The 17,089-nt window shown below is 31.7% G+C and overlaps 1 protein-coding gene across 6 annotated transcripts in view; it reads left to right on the top strand.

The window, feature by feature from the left end:
• The window catches only part of LOC124359397 (rap guanine nucleotide exchange factor 2), a 483,874-nt gene that overhangs the window by 397,955 nt on the left and 68,830 nt on the right, over nt 1-17,089 (top strand). For 4 of the 6 annotated variants that reach the window (XM_046812105.1, XM_046812108.1, XM_046812104.1 and 1 more), the window contains one exon: nt 12,783-12,881. In XM_046812105.1, the coding sequence (XP_046668061.1) occupies nt 12,783-12,881 (99 nt within the window). Of the gene's footprint in view, nt 1-1,653; nt 1,955-8,303; nt 8,746-12,782; nt 12,882-17,089 lie in introns of those variants that run through there. The other 2 variants (XM_046812106.1, XM_046812107.1) reach the window with 2 other exon arrangements.

The following is a 17,089-nucleotide window of genomic DNA, read 5'->3' as shown; positions in this document are numbered from 1 at the left end:
ATGTCCCTCATGGGATTGGGCTGAGCGTTAGCGAATATTTTTACATTGGTCTTATGGGAAACTGCGATAGAAACTAGAAATATCATAATAAATCTTTTTTTACAAACTGAGTACAATCAGTGCATATCAGATTTTAACATGTGATATAGTGACACATGTAGCTATCCCGAACTAGGGACAAAAATAATGTGGAAAGTCAATGTTAAAAGTATATTGCAAGATTTGATTTCACCACTCTTGCGTTTTAGTACCCCCTAGCTCATCAGAATTTTTATTATTTAAACACTGCTATGAAACCTAACTTAATAAACAAAAATGTTAATGTATTATGTGGAAAGATAATCTGTAGATTTTATATGAACACGAAATACATGAAGAATAGAAGAATGGGTTCTGTGATGGTGCATGTTCAACCTCGGAATTTGGCCGAGGGTTATTGTAGGCTATCCACTCAGTAGTCTATTACAATTTGTCTTTTGCCTGCCGGGGAGATGTAAAAATATCTTGTTTTATTTGCCTATCTGTGCGTCAGCAAGGCTTCTCGAGAATAAGATGAACTCTCATCTTTTAAGGAGAGTTTAGGTTAAACTCAACGTACATTAAAAATTTTGTATATTTCTTTTTTATTGCTTTGTAAGCCATTTGGGAGATTTAATGAGAGTGTATTAAGACTTCAATCAGAGGTTTATATTGAGAAAAGAACTATCCAGTTAAATCGACCACACAGTCATCTCACATCTCACTTCCAGTTACCGTTTTTATGGTTGCGACGTGGAATTGCAGATAGAGCCTGCAGAGAAAGAGAGAGCTCTGCGGCGACTGCTCCACTCATAATATGTCACGTCCCTCACGGACCAGAAATATCAGCCCTGGGAAGCTTCGTGTGTCAGCCACCGCGCATTATATTACACAAACCACCCCAGACCCTACAATACGACGTTAAATCTGTATCTCTTTGCAATCTAGGGTTTAGGACAATCCAGTTGCGATATTCTTCTGATTTTGCCACTTTGAAGTGACGTTATTGTTCGTGGAATACTCCTACATGCATTGTACTTTGCGATATCAGAACTTAGTTAAAGATCTTTTTTATGACTTCATACAAATAGACAGGAAGTACTCATTTTTTGTTATTAAAACTAAATAAGGCATACCATTTTTATGTTGTTTTTCAGAGCCCTAGTGTATTTATTATTACGTTATTAAAACTTTCCAACATAAATGACAAAAATTTGTATGGTCAAGTGCAAATGTTTCAAATTCAGTATATTTCAACTTTCAAAAGTACAATTTTAAGGATTAGTCATCTCATTTTTAGGATTATTCAAATATGTTTATGTAAAAAGTTCCTGTAATTTAATTTAAATATAACATTTATTAATTTTACGTCGAAGCTATAGTTGATCAAAAACGTACATATAGCTAACGAAATTAATTCGGTTATTCATTTTATTCATCTTGCAAATATTTCTATACAATCTTTGGTCGATATTTTTGTTATATGTTATACTATTTATAATATTTTAGTATGTACTTGAGTTAGTATGCACATTATACTTCAGTTTATGGTTTTGTAGTTAGAAACATTATGCTAATGATTAGTTATTAACATCGTTTTGTTGTAGTAAGTTGACTACACACAGCATTCATACTCAGTGTTGCACAAACTGAGGTAACAACTTGAGGTGATGAACTGCGGTATTTTATAGGCGGATTATATTTAATCATAATTAATTTCAAAAACATACCTACACGGCTGTAACAATTAAATTAGAAAGTGATGTGATAGAAGTGACAGTGAAGTGACTATACAATGCTCAAGTTCCACTGGGCACGCCGCTCCAAACACTCTCGACTGGTCCGCCAGAATGCTGTGTACCGCCCCCGCCTACAGTCTTTGCGATCAGGCGGCTCCTACCGCCACTCCTGGCCCTCAGAAACAACCCAGATACAGGTTGGTACCTCGTTTTCCCAAAGAAGATCCCTGTTCCACATAAACACATATTATTTTAATTTTCGCTCTATTACAAGGGTGAATACTACCCAAAAGGTAAAACATTGTTTCAGATGTGATATACGTGTATACGTTTATGTGGTAGACTGTCTTGATATAATGCTTTCTGTAAATTTTAATGTAATGTAATTTTGTTTTAAACGGTTTTCTAAAAATGTGTAGCCCTATAGGCTACAGTATTAACTCTGAAACTAATCATAAAAATGTCGTCAAAACACAGGATTGAGATTTTTTGTAATATTATAGATATCAAACCTATAAGAAAAAATAACAATTACTATGATTTACCAGTACTGAGTTATCTCATTATTTTGAATTAGATTAATTCATTTTCAATTTGAATGATTTTTTTATCGTATTTTTTGTCTGTTTCTTTACTTGTTGTTGAAAATGAATAATTTGCTTTACAAAAATGTAGGAATAATAAATAACCCCTATTCTAACCCCTGGGCGAGCAGTTTAAACCCTATGTAGAGTACAGTACTTATTGTAATTGGGCTCTTGTTAGGGTAGGGTATTCATGTATATTAATCACAATTTATGTACTTTGTCATTTTTTTAAACTACTTAAGCAAATAAAACATTTTAAAATAACGTTGCAGACTCTTTTGATTATTCTTATTAAGCAAACTGTATTTATAACATTAACTCATGACAACTTTTAGTTCTCGCCACTATTTTAATAAAACTGTTAAAATATTTTTTTCTTATTTTACGATTTTGTTAGGTTATTTATAAATCAATTACTTCGGTAAATATTCAATACGTTAAATTCAATTACTTTTTATACAGTCAATAATTTTATTTTCCGATTACGTACGGTTGCCCATATGTATTACTTTATTAAAATATTGTTTGTTCGTTTTTATTAAAAGAAATTGTAAGATTGGATCTGGTTCTTTTGTGGTATTCCGATGCTTGAAAACATGTCACGCGTATTAAAGGCAGAAAGTAGGAAGAACCCCGGTGCTGTATCTGTCACCGCGGTTGATCACTGTCAGCTAACTGTTAACCGGAGCCCAGAGGAGGAAGTCGTTTGTAACAATACAGCTGATAGTGTTATCAGTCGCCTCCCCCGGGCCTGCCGACACGAGGGCGTCATGTCGCACGTCCGCTGACATCGTCATCTGCGACACGGCTTTATTTATAGCCAGAGAATTGCTACAGGATATTGTTGTTACAGTATTTTTAACGCCGTCATATCATCTGATGATGTGCTTCGCCATGAATGATTTGTCATAGAATGTATGACGTACGTACCTTGCCGTGTTATGCTCATATTTACAACAGTGTGGTTTCTTTACCCTAATTAATTAACCGGGCATAAAAGATTAAACATGAGACTAACAAAGAATTAAATTATTTTAAATGAATTAGTGATATCTTGTGTTCATAAAATTTGTTTGACGTTTTGCTGTGGCCTTAATTTGCGTATTGGTGTGTTGGTAGTCTCCAGATTTATCTGATTTGAACTGATTTTCACGTCTCAATATTACTGATCTACAAGTATTGCACCACTTATTCTACTTACTATTATTCTAACCTGTTATCAAGAGTTTTATCTTTTAGTGTATAATATCTGATAAAAACTGTAGTAGCTGATTAAATGTAACGCACCAGATCATTTGCAGTTTCCCAAGTTGTAAACGTCAGTTTGCATGTAAACCAGTGTGAAATAATAGTATTTAAGGCAATCTTGGTGAGTATATCAAAAATGTTACGGAGTGACTTTGGCGAGTTAACCGTATCAAATCGAGTGTCAGTGCCGTGTAACATACCACTTGGTTCATACGAGTACAACCCTAATCGACTGATCAGCGAGTATATCAGACATTTTACGGAGTGACTTTGGCGAGTTAACCGTATCAAATCGATTGTCAGTGCCGTGTAACATACCACCTGGTTCATACGAGTACAACCCTAATCGACTGATCAGCGAGTATATCAGACATTTTACGGAGTGACTTTGGCGAGTTAACCGTATCAAATCGAGTGTCAGTGCCGTGTAACATACCATCTGGTTCATACAACCCTAATCAGCTGATCAGCGAGTATATCAGAAATTTTACGGAGTGACTTTGGCGAGTTAACCGTATCAAATCGAGTGTCAGTGCCGTGTAACATACCACCTGGTTCATACAACCCTAATCAGCTGATCAGCGAGTCACCTCTCGGTCGACAGCCGACAGAGCGGAATTCTTTATTGAACGCGCCCAATCAACCGTTATCGGTATTGGCATTACAGTATTTCGCTGACTAACGTCAATCAGTGTGAATGTCGTGTCAATTCACCAGAATAGTAAATACTGTAGTTTAAAAGTGTGCATTATTTATTGTAATTTGTGATTAACTTCGTATTTTTAATACCCTATTGTAAAAGACCGATATATGTTTCATTGCGAGAGACAATGAATTCGATTTTCGGGCAAGACAATGAGATTTTATGATTTTGATATTATCGGGAGTAAGTCTATACACGGAGAAACATTCGATTTCCTCCATGATTCGGATGTGCCGTCGGTGGCAGCTAATAAAAGCTGAGTAAAACTTTTTTTTTTTATTTTTTTTTATTCTTTTGTTCTTTACTAATTGATGTTTTATACATTTACAATCAGTGTAGAAACAATGTGAAGCATTTGTTAAGCTTGGTAGTAAAAACTAAGCCGATCAGTGACTGTGTGTCATTATCACATTAAAAATGTTTTCATATTATATCAAAATACACAGTGCAGAACCTGCAGCATTAAGAAAAACTCTCCTGATACTGTGTGAGGGTTAATTGTAACAACGACAGACGGTATGGGTGGAAATTGTCTCTCTCATAATTATAGTTCACTTTTTGTTGCTGCTGGGCGTTAAATAGCCGAAAGAAGTTCCTGACTGTATCTACAATCTAACACTGTAGTCTGGAGTTGTGGTTCGTTTCCCACCACGTTTATAGTCTTTGATATAAGCTGGAGCACTAACATTTACTCGTTCTTTAGGCCCAACATTTACTGGCAGGTGAGACTCTCGATTTAGGTGCATTTCGTGATATTCAAGGCCGTGCATCCCAAGAGCGTTTGGCACGCAAAGAAGAATCTGACAAAGAGCCTAAAAGCTGTATTGAAATAGTTGTTGGATTTTCACTAATGTTTTTTCACAAACAAATATTTAGTAGCATAACTAAGGTTTTTGTATTTCACTTTGCACTGTTAAGTCAACTCAGAATTGAGTGAGTGTAGTAATTGTTCTTATGCCTTACAATGTTTGTCTAATTAGTAAATACACTGATGCAGCTATTTGTACAAATACAAAATGTTATTGTGTACGACATAACACTGGTACATTAGAATGTGAGCTATGTGAATAGTGTAATCAACCTGTAATAGACCTGTCAGGACGGATGTCAGCTGAGTGTTGGAATTGGGAGGCGGGTTGAAGGATCTATGGCTGATTCGGATTTGTAACATATTATCGTAAAAAGTTCAATGAGCACGTTCAGTAGATGGGTCAAGTTGAGCATCAAATAATGCCTTCTGCGGCAAAGAAAAACTAAAAAACCGAACATCTGGATTTTGGTTGTCCTAAGAACAAGTGTCGTTATGCATTAGTCGTAATACAAGAGAAAAATATACTTTTTATAATTCGAATAAGTATTATTTAAAATTCACGTTTTGGCTGTCCTAATACTTTGTTGAAGACCTATATAAAAAAAAACAAAAACAAAAAAACTACCACCAGGACCACTTTCAGACCTTACCTCAGCCTGCCTTTATGGCTTGGTCTTATTTTACCAGGTGTCTTTGCCTGGTAAAATAAGACATCTTTACTTTAATTTATATATTATACCATTTGAAAGAAAGTTAGCTACTGAGGCCAGTATTCTCTACATTTCATTGACAAGAGCCATATTCTTATCTCTTTGCAACCAATATGCTTATGGCTTAGAAAAGCCATTCAATTACAGCTGGGTTGTTCTGTTGTTTAAAGTTTGTTTGTAACGATGAAGTTTGTTTTTGTGGAGGTGACATAATTTGTATACACATTTCCCATTGATCAGTGACACAAATATCAATAAAATTATATCTCGTATTTTATGTTAATAACACATGGAATAAAATGAATAGTTCCTCATTTCAAAAATAAACAAAGCTTTTATAAACTCAAGGAATGTCAAAGGTGAAAAGAAGTAATGACTTCCAAGAAATGGCATTGAGTCAAAACTTCCTAAGAACGTGGTGAATGCAGTATGTCACACAGTTCATAAAATGAATAGATATACATTTCATTGACAAACGTCCTCTCTAATTATATGCCATATAAACACTACTCAGAGTATTTTACGACACAATTATGTATTTAATGAAAGCTAATATGCCGATTGATGGCAATTTTGTGATTCATTATAATTACAGTTTGTATCTAATTATATTTGTTCTAATATGTTTTACGTCTGATCTAGAATGTTCTGCCAAGTAATTTATAATATAGTCTTAACCAATTATTATATTCGTACTAAACAAAGAGTACAATTTCAGCAAACAACTACAGTTTAGAATGATTACTGCATGAGTACTAAATAACGTTAATCCCAATAGACTGTGTGGTTTAAAAAAATTAAACAGTTGTGATTTATATAGGTCAGTAGGCCTACGATTAAAATATACTATATTACAAGACTTTACATATATACTTTACAATACACATATATACATGAATATATGTATATACACACATATACATTAGATTTAAACTTACATATTAATGAAAATATTTAAATATTGTAGCATATAACTTTCTGCACTAGATACGGTGTTGTTGGAGTAATGTAGCACTGGCTACTGTAGTTATATATTATAGAAGATAAATAAATATGCAATATTTTGTCTGTAATAATATAAGTAAGGCTTAAGGACGTGTTCGAAGTGCTGTTATAATTTGGTCCTTTCAACTGTTTGGCGTGAAAAATCCTGTAGCAAAAAACTATGTGGTAGAAAACTAATATTTAATATTTTGTATTAAAACCTTTCTTGTCAGAGAATATTTTTTATGTTATTGTTTATTATCTGTTATCTCAAGTGCACTGCAATACATAGCTATACGGAGTTTTAGCGATTGATTTATCTTAAATATAAGTGTGTCATTTCACTTTGTATTTTAAAGTATTACGCCTTGCAAAGAATTCCATAGGTGTTGTTTCTCTGTGGTTTTTACATGGAAAGTTATTGATTTGGGCTGCAATTTTTCAACTCAATACCACAACCTATTGCGGAAACCGGCGGCCACACTTATCTGTTTGCATGTCTTTGACTTTGACCCTTGTATAGTAGGCTATTATGTATAAACACAAGGCCGTGAAATGGTTGTGCCCATCAATGTAATGCTACATGACATAGGCGTGTGCGATTGACAGATAGAAGTTTCGAATTAAAGCATAGGTCGATAATTACAAGTTAGACAAATTATTAACTCATAATTCACTCATGTCAAACTAAACGTAACGTTTACGTAAATCCTAATTCCTCTTTACCGTTTTACATATTTGTTCATCAATTCATTCATTAATTGTTACGTACTTCATATACACTTCCGTTCTCTTTAACCCCAGAAGGATACAATAAAATACGAAAAATTGAAAACTAAAAGAACCGAATGGCCTTTAAACATAACACTCGCCGATTTGGAAATGGAAACGGAGGTAGGTCTCTCAGAAATCCACTGTTAAAATGCAGGAAAACGCTTGCGAAGCAGTGGGTAACCGCTAGATTCTTTGTATTTAGGAATTCCTACGCGTCGCTGCCTCTGAGGACTTAACGATATAAAATTATTTTTACCTGAATAAACTATTTTGTTAAGAACAGGTCAGGAAATTTAATTTAAACACTTGTACTTAATTACAACTCCGTAATGTTTACTCAGGTTCAATTTATCGTTATATCTACTTTTATATATCTTATTCAGGTTGTTTAATGTTGAGCCCAAGAAAATTTAATTTTTTATCAGCATTCGTCGGTGAACCTGCTACATAATACTCAAACACTAAATAATTTTGTAGAACTGATCTCGAATTCCAGAGAAAAAAAAATGTCTTTTTAAAATAGGGTTTAATTATGAGCGGAGACTGAACAAACAGGTAATTCATACATACGGTGTTAGAAATGAGAAGATTAATTTTTTTCTAAATTGATGCATAAGTTGCTATTTCGACTAGTAGCAAACGAAATATGTGAACTGTCGGGCTTCATGGTTCATTCCACAGCCCCGCTAGTTAGGAGTACATTTTATTTACGTCTTGTTTTGTTCTTGTTGGGCATCCCAGCTTGTGTGTTTTGTGTTTGTTTTATATATTTCGTTCTGGTGTGGTGTTAAGTAAATTACAATTCAATTTTGTATAAATTAGCTTACTATTGGTTTATTTTGCTTCTAAGGGTGATTTTGTGGTTGTTATTTGTTTTATAAACCATAGTTAACAACTAAGAATAACCTCCAAATATATCAAAATGCCTTGCTAGAATTTGTCTTGTACTCTTTGGAAAATTAAGTAATACATACATTGAAATAAGCTATTTATATTACTTTAAATTGAAGCAATATGACTTTGGCTGCCATAACATGTAGCCAAAAGTTTATTTGTGACTAAACATAACCTAAAAGAACAGGATTTAGAAAATGTTGTATATAAGATGTGGCCAATCAAAAATTCCCCAAGAAAAACAAGCATTTTCAGAAAGAAACTCCCACGTAATGAGGTAAATACAAATAGCAGATTATTTTTGGGTATAATATTTATATTTGATAAGATTTAATATTTTTAGGTGTATACTTCTGTATAAGGTGCCCTTTCGCCTAATCGTTTTTTTAATTTACTGGAAGTTACTTAGATTATTGAATTTTAACCCTAGAACTGGCAGTTGATTTTTCTGTAATCTGCAGCCTGTTATTGGGCTATTTGCAGACATTTTGGCTGCAGTTCCACATCGGACGACCAAAATATGACCTTCCATTTTGTTATATAAAAATAGATTATTTTCATATTATATTTGTTTACATTCTTCTTATTTGTTAATGAACAAAAAATTAATTGATCAATATGCTATGTACTCTTAACCCCCTCATATCCTATACAAAAATAAATTGTTTAACACGATTATACGGCTGGCGTATAATTATTGACTTCCACCACATTTAGACCTAACTTACGTCATCGATATTCAGTAACAAGTAACAAACAAAACAGTGTAGCGTTTAGTTACATTTTACTATTTTCAAGGGTAAACATTCTGACAGCTTGTGACACAAATTACACATTAATTTGGAATAATATTGTTATTATATACCTAAAAAGGAGCAGCAATAACTTATTAGTAGTTTAACCGTACAGGTGGCAGGAAAAGAATTTTCTTCGCCAAAGTAGACTTGTACAGTTTTTTATATTTTTTGCGTTTAAGGTCATATAAGTTAAATGATTTTTATTTATTTTCTGGCAATGTACAATATAGTACCGTTATATTGTATTTACTTTCAATATCGTGCAACATCGAACATCATTGTCAACAAACAGCTGATATGTATGCAATAGGCGTAGCCCATGTTATTGTTGAAAAAATGTAAACAAATGCTGGGTTTTTTGTTTGGAGTTAGGAATGTAATATTATTTGTAGAAAAAATTTATTTTATAATCTTATAATGCTGTCATTACTTTGATTTTTAGTTTCCTTAGGTTATAGTGTTATTTGTTCATAATGGGTGAAAACTTTAGAGACCGATCATGTGATTTGAGAGCTCGTTTTGGATCATCCTATTCCTAGTATGATGAAATGTTTCTGATGGGCAGACCATGTAGCAGAAATTATTTCCTAGTAAGTATTCTCTCACAATTTTGTGAGTCAGACAGAGAAATGTTCCTCCACCTGGCAATGTCCTTGGTCCCACTCATGAACTTTTGAAATTCCCCAATACAAAATATCGCTTTGTGCTGTGTGTGAGTGTAAAAACTCGATAAGAAAACAAACTTTTTGGCATACCATCAGCTCGAACATTATGACAGACCAGTTCGACAAGGAAGCCAAATGCAGGCTGGACTGACTCTGAGTGAAAGATGGAACTTTATATGTACATTTTATGTAAATAAGGAAAGATTCAAATCTAGTATTTAATTTAATTTTGTTTTAACTGTCATACTTATAAAAGTATAAATACAGTCATAACATTATGTTTACCCATGAAAACTTTAAAATTTAAAAATTTAAAACTTTAATGAAAAAAATTTTTTAAAAATATTTTTCAAATTGTTTTTGTAAATATCCCGTTGTGCTACTACTTAGCAATAAGTTGTACATCAAAACTGTAAATGTATAACTTGTTCTAAATGTTTTGCCAATTCAAAAAATATATAGCTATCCTATATAAAAAATTAATAAATATATATATGAATATGAGTGATACCATCGCCAGTTCTAGGGTTAAATAATTATCATTAGAATATCTTTGTACTTAATAGTTAAGGTACTTCTAATTGATAATTTGATACGCTGATTCAATTGTTGTGGTGGCTGCTTACTCTACTGCAACCTTGTTTACTTCAAAACCGTTATTAAACCAAGTCCAAATGCTGCTGAGAAAAGAAACAACATTCACAATGCACACAGATGTATGAACTAATCATCACTAGTTTGCAGTGGCTGTCACTGATGTTACAGTTAACATAAAGGAACATTAAGGCATCATACTATTATTCAGCTGTTCACCAATGAACTAAACACAATATCCATTGATGCCAGTGGTTATTGGCACACACCTTAAACAGCTGAAGATCTGTAGATTGCTAGTTGAGACTTGCCGCAAACAACGATGATCTGTTGATTACCAATTTCAGGATTAATTGGTAATAGGTCTAACTAGACTATTATTAATTATGTAAAACTAATTTGTACATGTTGATCATTACAAATTATGTAAGTTGTTATACATTTTTATTGTTAATGGCAATTAATAATTTAAAACATTTAGATAAATGAAAACTTACCTACCTGCTTCTGTAACCTACCTGAGAGTCAACTTTTTTACTTCCTGCCATCATTTTCTTATTTCAAGTTTCCTCGCCCTAATGTTCCCTCTTTACATTACTATAGTAGCCTACACCACTGTAGGAGCAGTGTTGTACAACTTTTAATGCAAAGATTGGGTTTCGCTAAACCGAATAAATAGCCTACCCAAGAGGTTCTAGAATAGTATTATCTTAGACACTGCATAACCATTGCATAATGTAGTAAGAAATTCTAAATTTAGAGCTGTCTGTACCGACTGCCATTTTATTTGAACCAATGTTAATTCTCAAATATTTTTACCCTCTTATTTTCATTGTACTATTACAGAAGATGTCTGATAGTGTAATTAATATAGATTAAAACGTTTTTCAGAGTTTTAAATATTTGTATTGGTTATTATGTATAAAATTTAATAGTTTTAATTACTTCAACATTTGAATATTAAAAAATATAAACTTTACAAGAAAAAAAAATATAATTTTAGTTATTTAACTAAAATCATTCAAGTCCAAGGAAAAAAAAACATTTAAACTATCCAAACTTTAGAATTACTTTTTTTGAAGTATAGAAATGCCAAGGGATTAGGAAAAAAGTTCAAATTACTTAAATGTGAATTAAAAATAGTGGAATTATTTATTATAATTTAACTGCATAACTTATCTTTAAAATGAGTCATAATTCTGGGACAGTAATAAGGACGTAAAAGTGATCTATATTTATAAACAGATATTTCAATGCATTACATTGTTTTTTTTTGGTCAGATTTACCATACTGGGCTTCAAATGTTTATGAAATAGCTATCTTGTTTCTCATATCACTTCTAAATTAATTTTATGATACAAAATGCCCCAACAATTATACAATGTGAATAATTTTAAATAATTATAAATTGTGTGTAGGTAAAATACTGTAAAAATTAAAAATAGAGATGATTGAAAATAACTCTTCACCTTGCAATAATAATATAGGACAGTTCTTTGAATTTGATGAATTTAATAGCTGTAAAGGTTTTTCATGTCTCTCAGAAACAATCTAAAATCTGTTCAGTATAAACTGTTCTTTCACTCTTGTCTTTAAAGAAAATTGATATTTAGCAGTAGGCAAGATACATCCTTTACTTTATAAAAGACCTTTTTGTGATACTAGATCTATATCATAAATGCCCAAAGCACTAAGAAGAATAAAGTAATTAGTAGTCCATAGGTTTGTCTTCAATATGTATTACTTGAAAATGTTTTTATACCTTTAACCCGATTAATGAATAAATTAAGTACATGCATTTGTATGTCCAAGTATGTACGTGATAATTCAAACTGTTTATAGTCTTTGAACACAAAAATTTAATAAACAATTGAAATGATATCACAATAGTGTGTTTAATGGAATATAACTGATTTTTTATCGGTAAAAACATTTTAAAGTTTCTAAATGTTTATACATTTTAAGTATTTGTACATTTGTTGATTATTTATACAGTTTAATGTGGGATACTGTACTTAAGCTAAGCAAGACTATGTTAACTATCAAATCTTATTGTACCGAATCTAAGGTGTGTCATTACTACACTCTGCATGTAATGTTGTAATACCACATCATATTCATATATGTGATTGCCATTTTCAATTCGGCCAAGTTTTTTGTAACCTTTAGATTTATGATTATTGTGTTTCAATGTCTAGTGGTTAATTTGTATGTATCATATATAACCGACTAATGTATGCTACTTATTCTTTTACAGATTGACTATCCAGAAGTTCAGACTGCCAGGGGGGTGGGCAATCCTCGACTGCCCCCCACCATGGACCGTGGAGGGGTTAATCTTGTGTTTGACGATTCCGTAAGTAATTTCAATGTGATAGCGTAACTTATGTTTTTTCTGTAATTATTATAATTTTTTTACTGTATATTTCATATTGTATCGAACATTTAGTTTTAATTTTTCATATTTGTAATCAAGATAGTTTGAAAATAGTTTGTTTTGAAATTGTGTTCACTATCTTAAGTACTTGTTGAAACAGTCAATATTATTGGTGAATTTTGGCCAATAGGACATAGTTATTGTTTTGAATTATACAGTTTTTGTTTGTCTTCATCTTATTTTGTGACATTTTTCATATTCATAATTAAATTTGGATCAATTTGTATATATTTTGGAGTTTTGATTCATTTGTTTTGGTAAGGATACACTTCTAGCCATTTGATAAATTAAAAGAAATTGTTATATTCTTCTAGTCAACAACGTCTTGTTTTGTTTGTGTTTCAACAGTAAGTGATAATTTTCCACAAATTTTCTTTACAGAGTGTGAAAAGAAATGGATAAATAATAAATAATTTTGAAAACATTTTGTAAAATTTAAGGAATCCAAGTAATTTATAAAATTGATCTAGCATTTAAGTGATTTAATTAGAACTTGAAGGATGAAATAGGCATTGTTTTCAGTCTTTGCAGAATTTTGTTAGATTTAATGTATGGGCTACCAAGATATTAATAGGTCAACAAAAATAATTAAAATTGAAACTGAAGCAAAATTACAGAGACATGAGGCGAGGTAATGTTACCAGCGGAGTTAAGGTATAACAACGAAGTTAAGGGAAACTAATGGCTTTCAGGGCTACATAACAAGATCAAGTGAAGTGGAGTGCCGAGTCTCGGGGCAAATATTTATGGACAAAGTTGCGGGACTGTGCAGTTTTGTCAAAGTTCAGTTTTCACAGGTAGAGGGTCGAGATCAAGCTTTGAACATCTTCACTACAGTGTACTCTCTAGAGACATTGGGTGATCTTGTTCTGAGGAAACTGTTCTAGTTGTCTCACAACACCAACGTTCCTTGTTTGTAGTATCACATGGTTTCTTAAAAAATAAAATCTTATTACATATATGTTAAACTAATTACATTTTACCGCTTTTTTCCATAATTTAACAGTCACAAATTTAGCTTTTGTCAACAGACATGTGATAGCTCCTATTTTATTTTATTTATTGCAACTTCAAAGCTACCTGTTTTATTTCTTAACTATATGGCTTTTTGTCTAAATGTTTTTTATTATCTCAAATATTTTGTTATGATGTCTTAAGTAATTTTTTAACAGCAATGGTAACTTACATTTGAGTCATTAAGTATGTCAAGTGAGTGCGAATTTAGTTGCAAATCTTGAACGTGTTAAAAGATTTTCTTTTGAAATTTCGATTTAGATGTTCTATTCTGGAGGTTGATGGATGCCAAATAAATTTTGATGACAAACATTTAAATTTTGTTTTATGATAAAAAAGGCTACAATATGGAAGAGTGAGAGATGAATGGCCTGTAAACAACTATTTGATTAAAACTTGTATTTCACATATTGGTCTGACAGCATTACCACAAACAAAGAAATCCATGATAAGTGCCTAAATTTGTATGGTGACTATGTTGAAAAATAGTTTTTTAGTGTCAGTTTCAGATGTAATACAACTTTTTATTGTATTTCGTGTTTTGTTTATATCACAACGAAATCTACTTTCTGGATGGCCCATGTATTTTCTACAATAAATATTTTATTTATGTAGAAATATTTCAATTCATTAGGATTTAAATATTAATGTTCAAATTTTAATTCAGATATGGTATTTAATTTGTTTCAACCAAGTTCATTATTACTTTGCAAGGATACATCAAACACAGGTTTAAAGCTGGTAGCGTAAAGTAAAAACTGACAGCTGAGCTGATTGTGCAGCACACATGGGGTCCAGGAGTGCCTATCAGACCTTACAGAACATTTTCATTAGTAAACTTGTACAGTTGGCAGTGGGCCCAAAGAGTGGCCATAACACCCAAGAGGACGGCTATTTAAATTCTCAAAAGTGATGACATTCAACATTTTTACGAGATTTTTTAGTACATTTATACAATTTCAACGTTGTTACATTGGCTACAAATACACTAGTGGATCTTAATTCCATTTATATTGTATACTATTATATGTGTATGTTCACATTGCCAACAGATAAAAAGTTGAGTTTATTACCTAATGGTTGTAGATGTAATACTAAAGGTATGATAAACTCTATTTCTGCCACTTACAAATATGTTACTGCAATAAACTTAGTTATTACCAGTCCAGTGATAAAACTAGTATGTAGTTCTTTACGATTTGTGCAATTAACTGATAACATCTTTACTGGATTTATAATCATTATTATAAATGGAATGTATCTGTGGGTATTTATACAGATAAAGCTATTGAATTAAAAAATTTCTTCTTGTTGTACAAGAAGTACAAATAAAGAATATCTTGTATATATTTAAAACTACATCTTATTTAATATTTAAATTGATGAAATAAATTCTTCAATTCTGTTTTAGCTAAAATTCATCGTGCAGTCATTTGTCTTAATTTTTGGGGATGTTATTTGACTTTTCGTAAAATATAAGAAATATTTCTGTGTTTTGTGTGCTGTATTGAACCACTGTGTCTTGGTAGACATGGAACAGTTGGCATATATGTCAAGTGACATAACCCCCTTCTCACCCTTTCCCCTTATCCACCTACATAGCAAGAGAACACTTCACAAGTTTAACCTACTTATTTTCTGAGGAATATTGACAGAACATCATCATTTAGTTAGAATTATTTGTATTGCCACTTAATACTGGAATGATTTTTATACAATTCTTTTAAGAATACAATTATGTATTTCAGAGAAATGAGTATTTGTGCTCATCTTTATTTTTTCATTACTTTTTTATATTGGACAATTAATAAATGCTTAATGGGAAGTGATATTATTACTCTTGAATGAACAGCTCAAAGCAACATTTGATAGATAGTCATAACTAAAGGTCTTATGTACTTTATATGATACATATTCATGCTGTTATCAGTTCTAGGTGTATGACCCTTAAAGGAATGTAGACTATATGAATTAGAAAGACTGTGTTATGTTACAGAAGTTTGATTTGGCTGGCATACTTAATAGGGATTAATAAATGCCTCATTATATTAAGTAAAGATTTGAACACCAAGTATTTTCATTTGATGCTTAAATGTGTGCACAGATGAAATGAGATCACTCCTTGTTGTGATGTTATGAGATTGTAAATTTTATTTTGTATTATATAACATACTGTAATACTGTTAAATAATAGTTGTACTGATGAACATAATTGTTTTATTGCTATTATTGCAAACAGCTTCAAAGGGAGTCTGGAGTCAAATTCTGACTTTCTCAGGTTTTAGGACATTTTCTAAGGTAATTGAGAACTTACCTAATCGCTGAAATAAAAAAATACTGTGTGGAAACTAATGGTTACGCCTTTGAGAATTTACATACTATAAATGTAAACTATAAATCTCACGTACCTTACAGATGTTCATGTAAAATTTCAGTACAATCGATTGAATAGTTATTGCACGAAAGTAAAACAAACAAACAAAGGCACTGTCGCTTTAATAATATTATATTAGGATGTTAAACTAAGTGACAGTTTTTAAAAGGAAATACTGTGTCGTACATAATTTTAGTTTTTAATATGGTACTGAAATGTGTCTTAATTTTGTTATCATAAAAAATGTAAAAAATTAAACTGTGTTTACTGTCCTCAGTTTATACTAAAAAATAATCAAAAGCAAATAAAAAAAAAAAATAATAATGGCAAATCAATGTTCGATGTCAATAGAGGAGATGCATCAATGTTGAACAGTCAAACTATTTTGACACATTGGCACCATACAGGCAGGAAATGAAATGTAAAATAGCAATGGAATGTACATCAGTAATCAAAATGGATTATTGGACTGTCAGGCAGAAAATGACAATTTGTGAGGAGATTAGCAATTTAAAGGAAGAAGAACGTGGGCAGAGATGTATAAACATAAAACTATTTTAACACATCATTCAGGCAGGATTGGAAAATGGCAATGCCGTTGTGTACACCAGTAATCAAAATGGATTATTGGAACATCAGGCACTAAATGACAAATTATGAAGAAATTAGTAATTTAATGGGTGATTTATGTCATCAGAGATGCATCAATGTTTAACGGTAAACCATTTTAAAATACTAG

Source organism: Homalodisca vitripennis, chromosome 4 (assembly GCF_021130785.1).
Source record: "Homalodisca vitripennis isolate AUS2020 chromosome 4, UT_GWSS_2.1, whole genome shotgun sequence".
Lineage (NCBI taxonomy): Eukaryota > Metazoa > Arthropoda > Insecta > Hemiptera > Cicadellidae > Homalodisca > Homalodisca vitripennis.
Note: the sequence above shows the minus strand (reverse complement) of the source record. Positions and strands in the feature narration are given on the sequence as shown.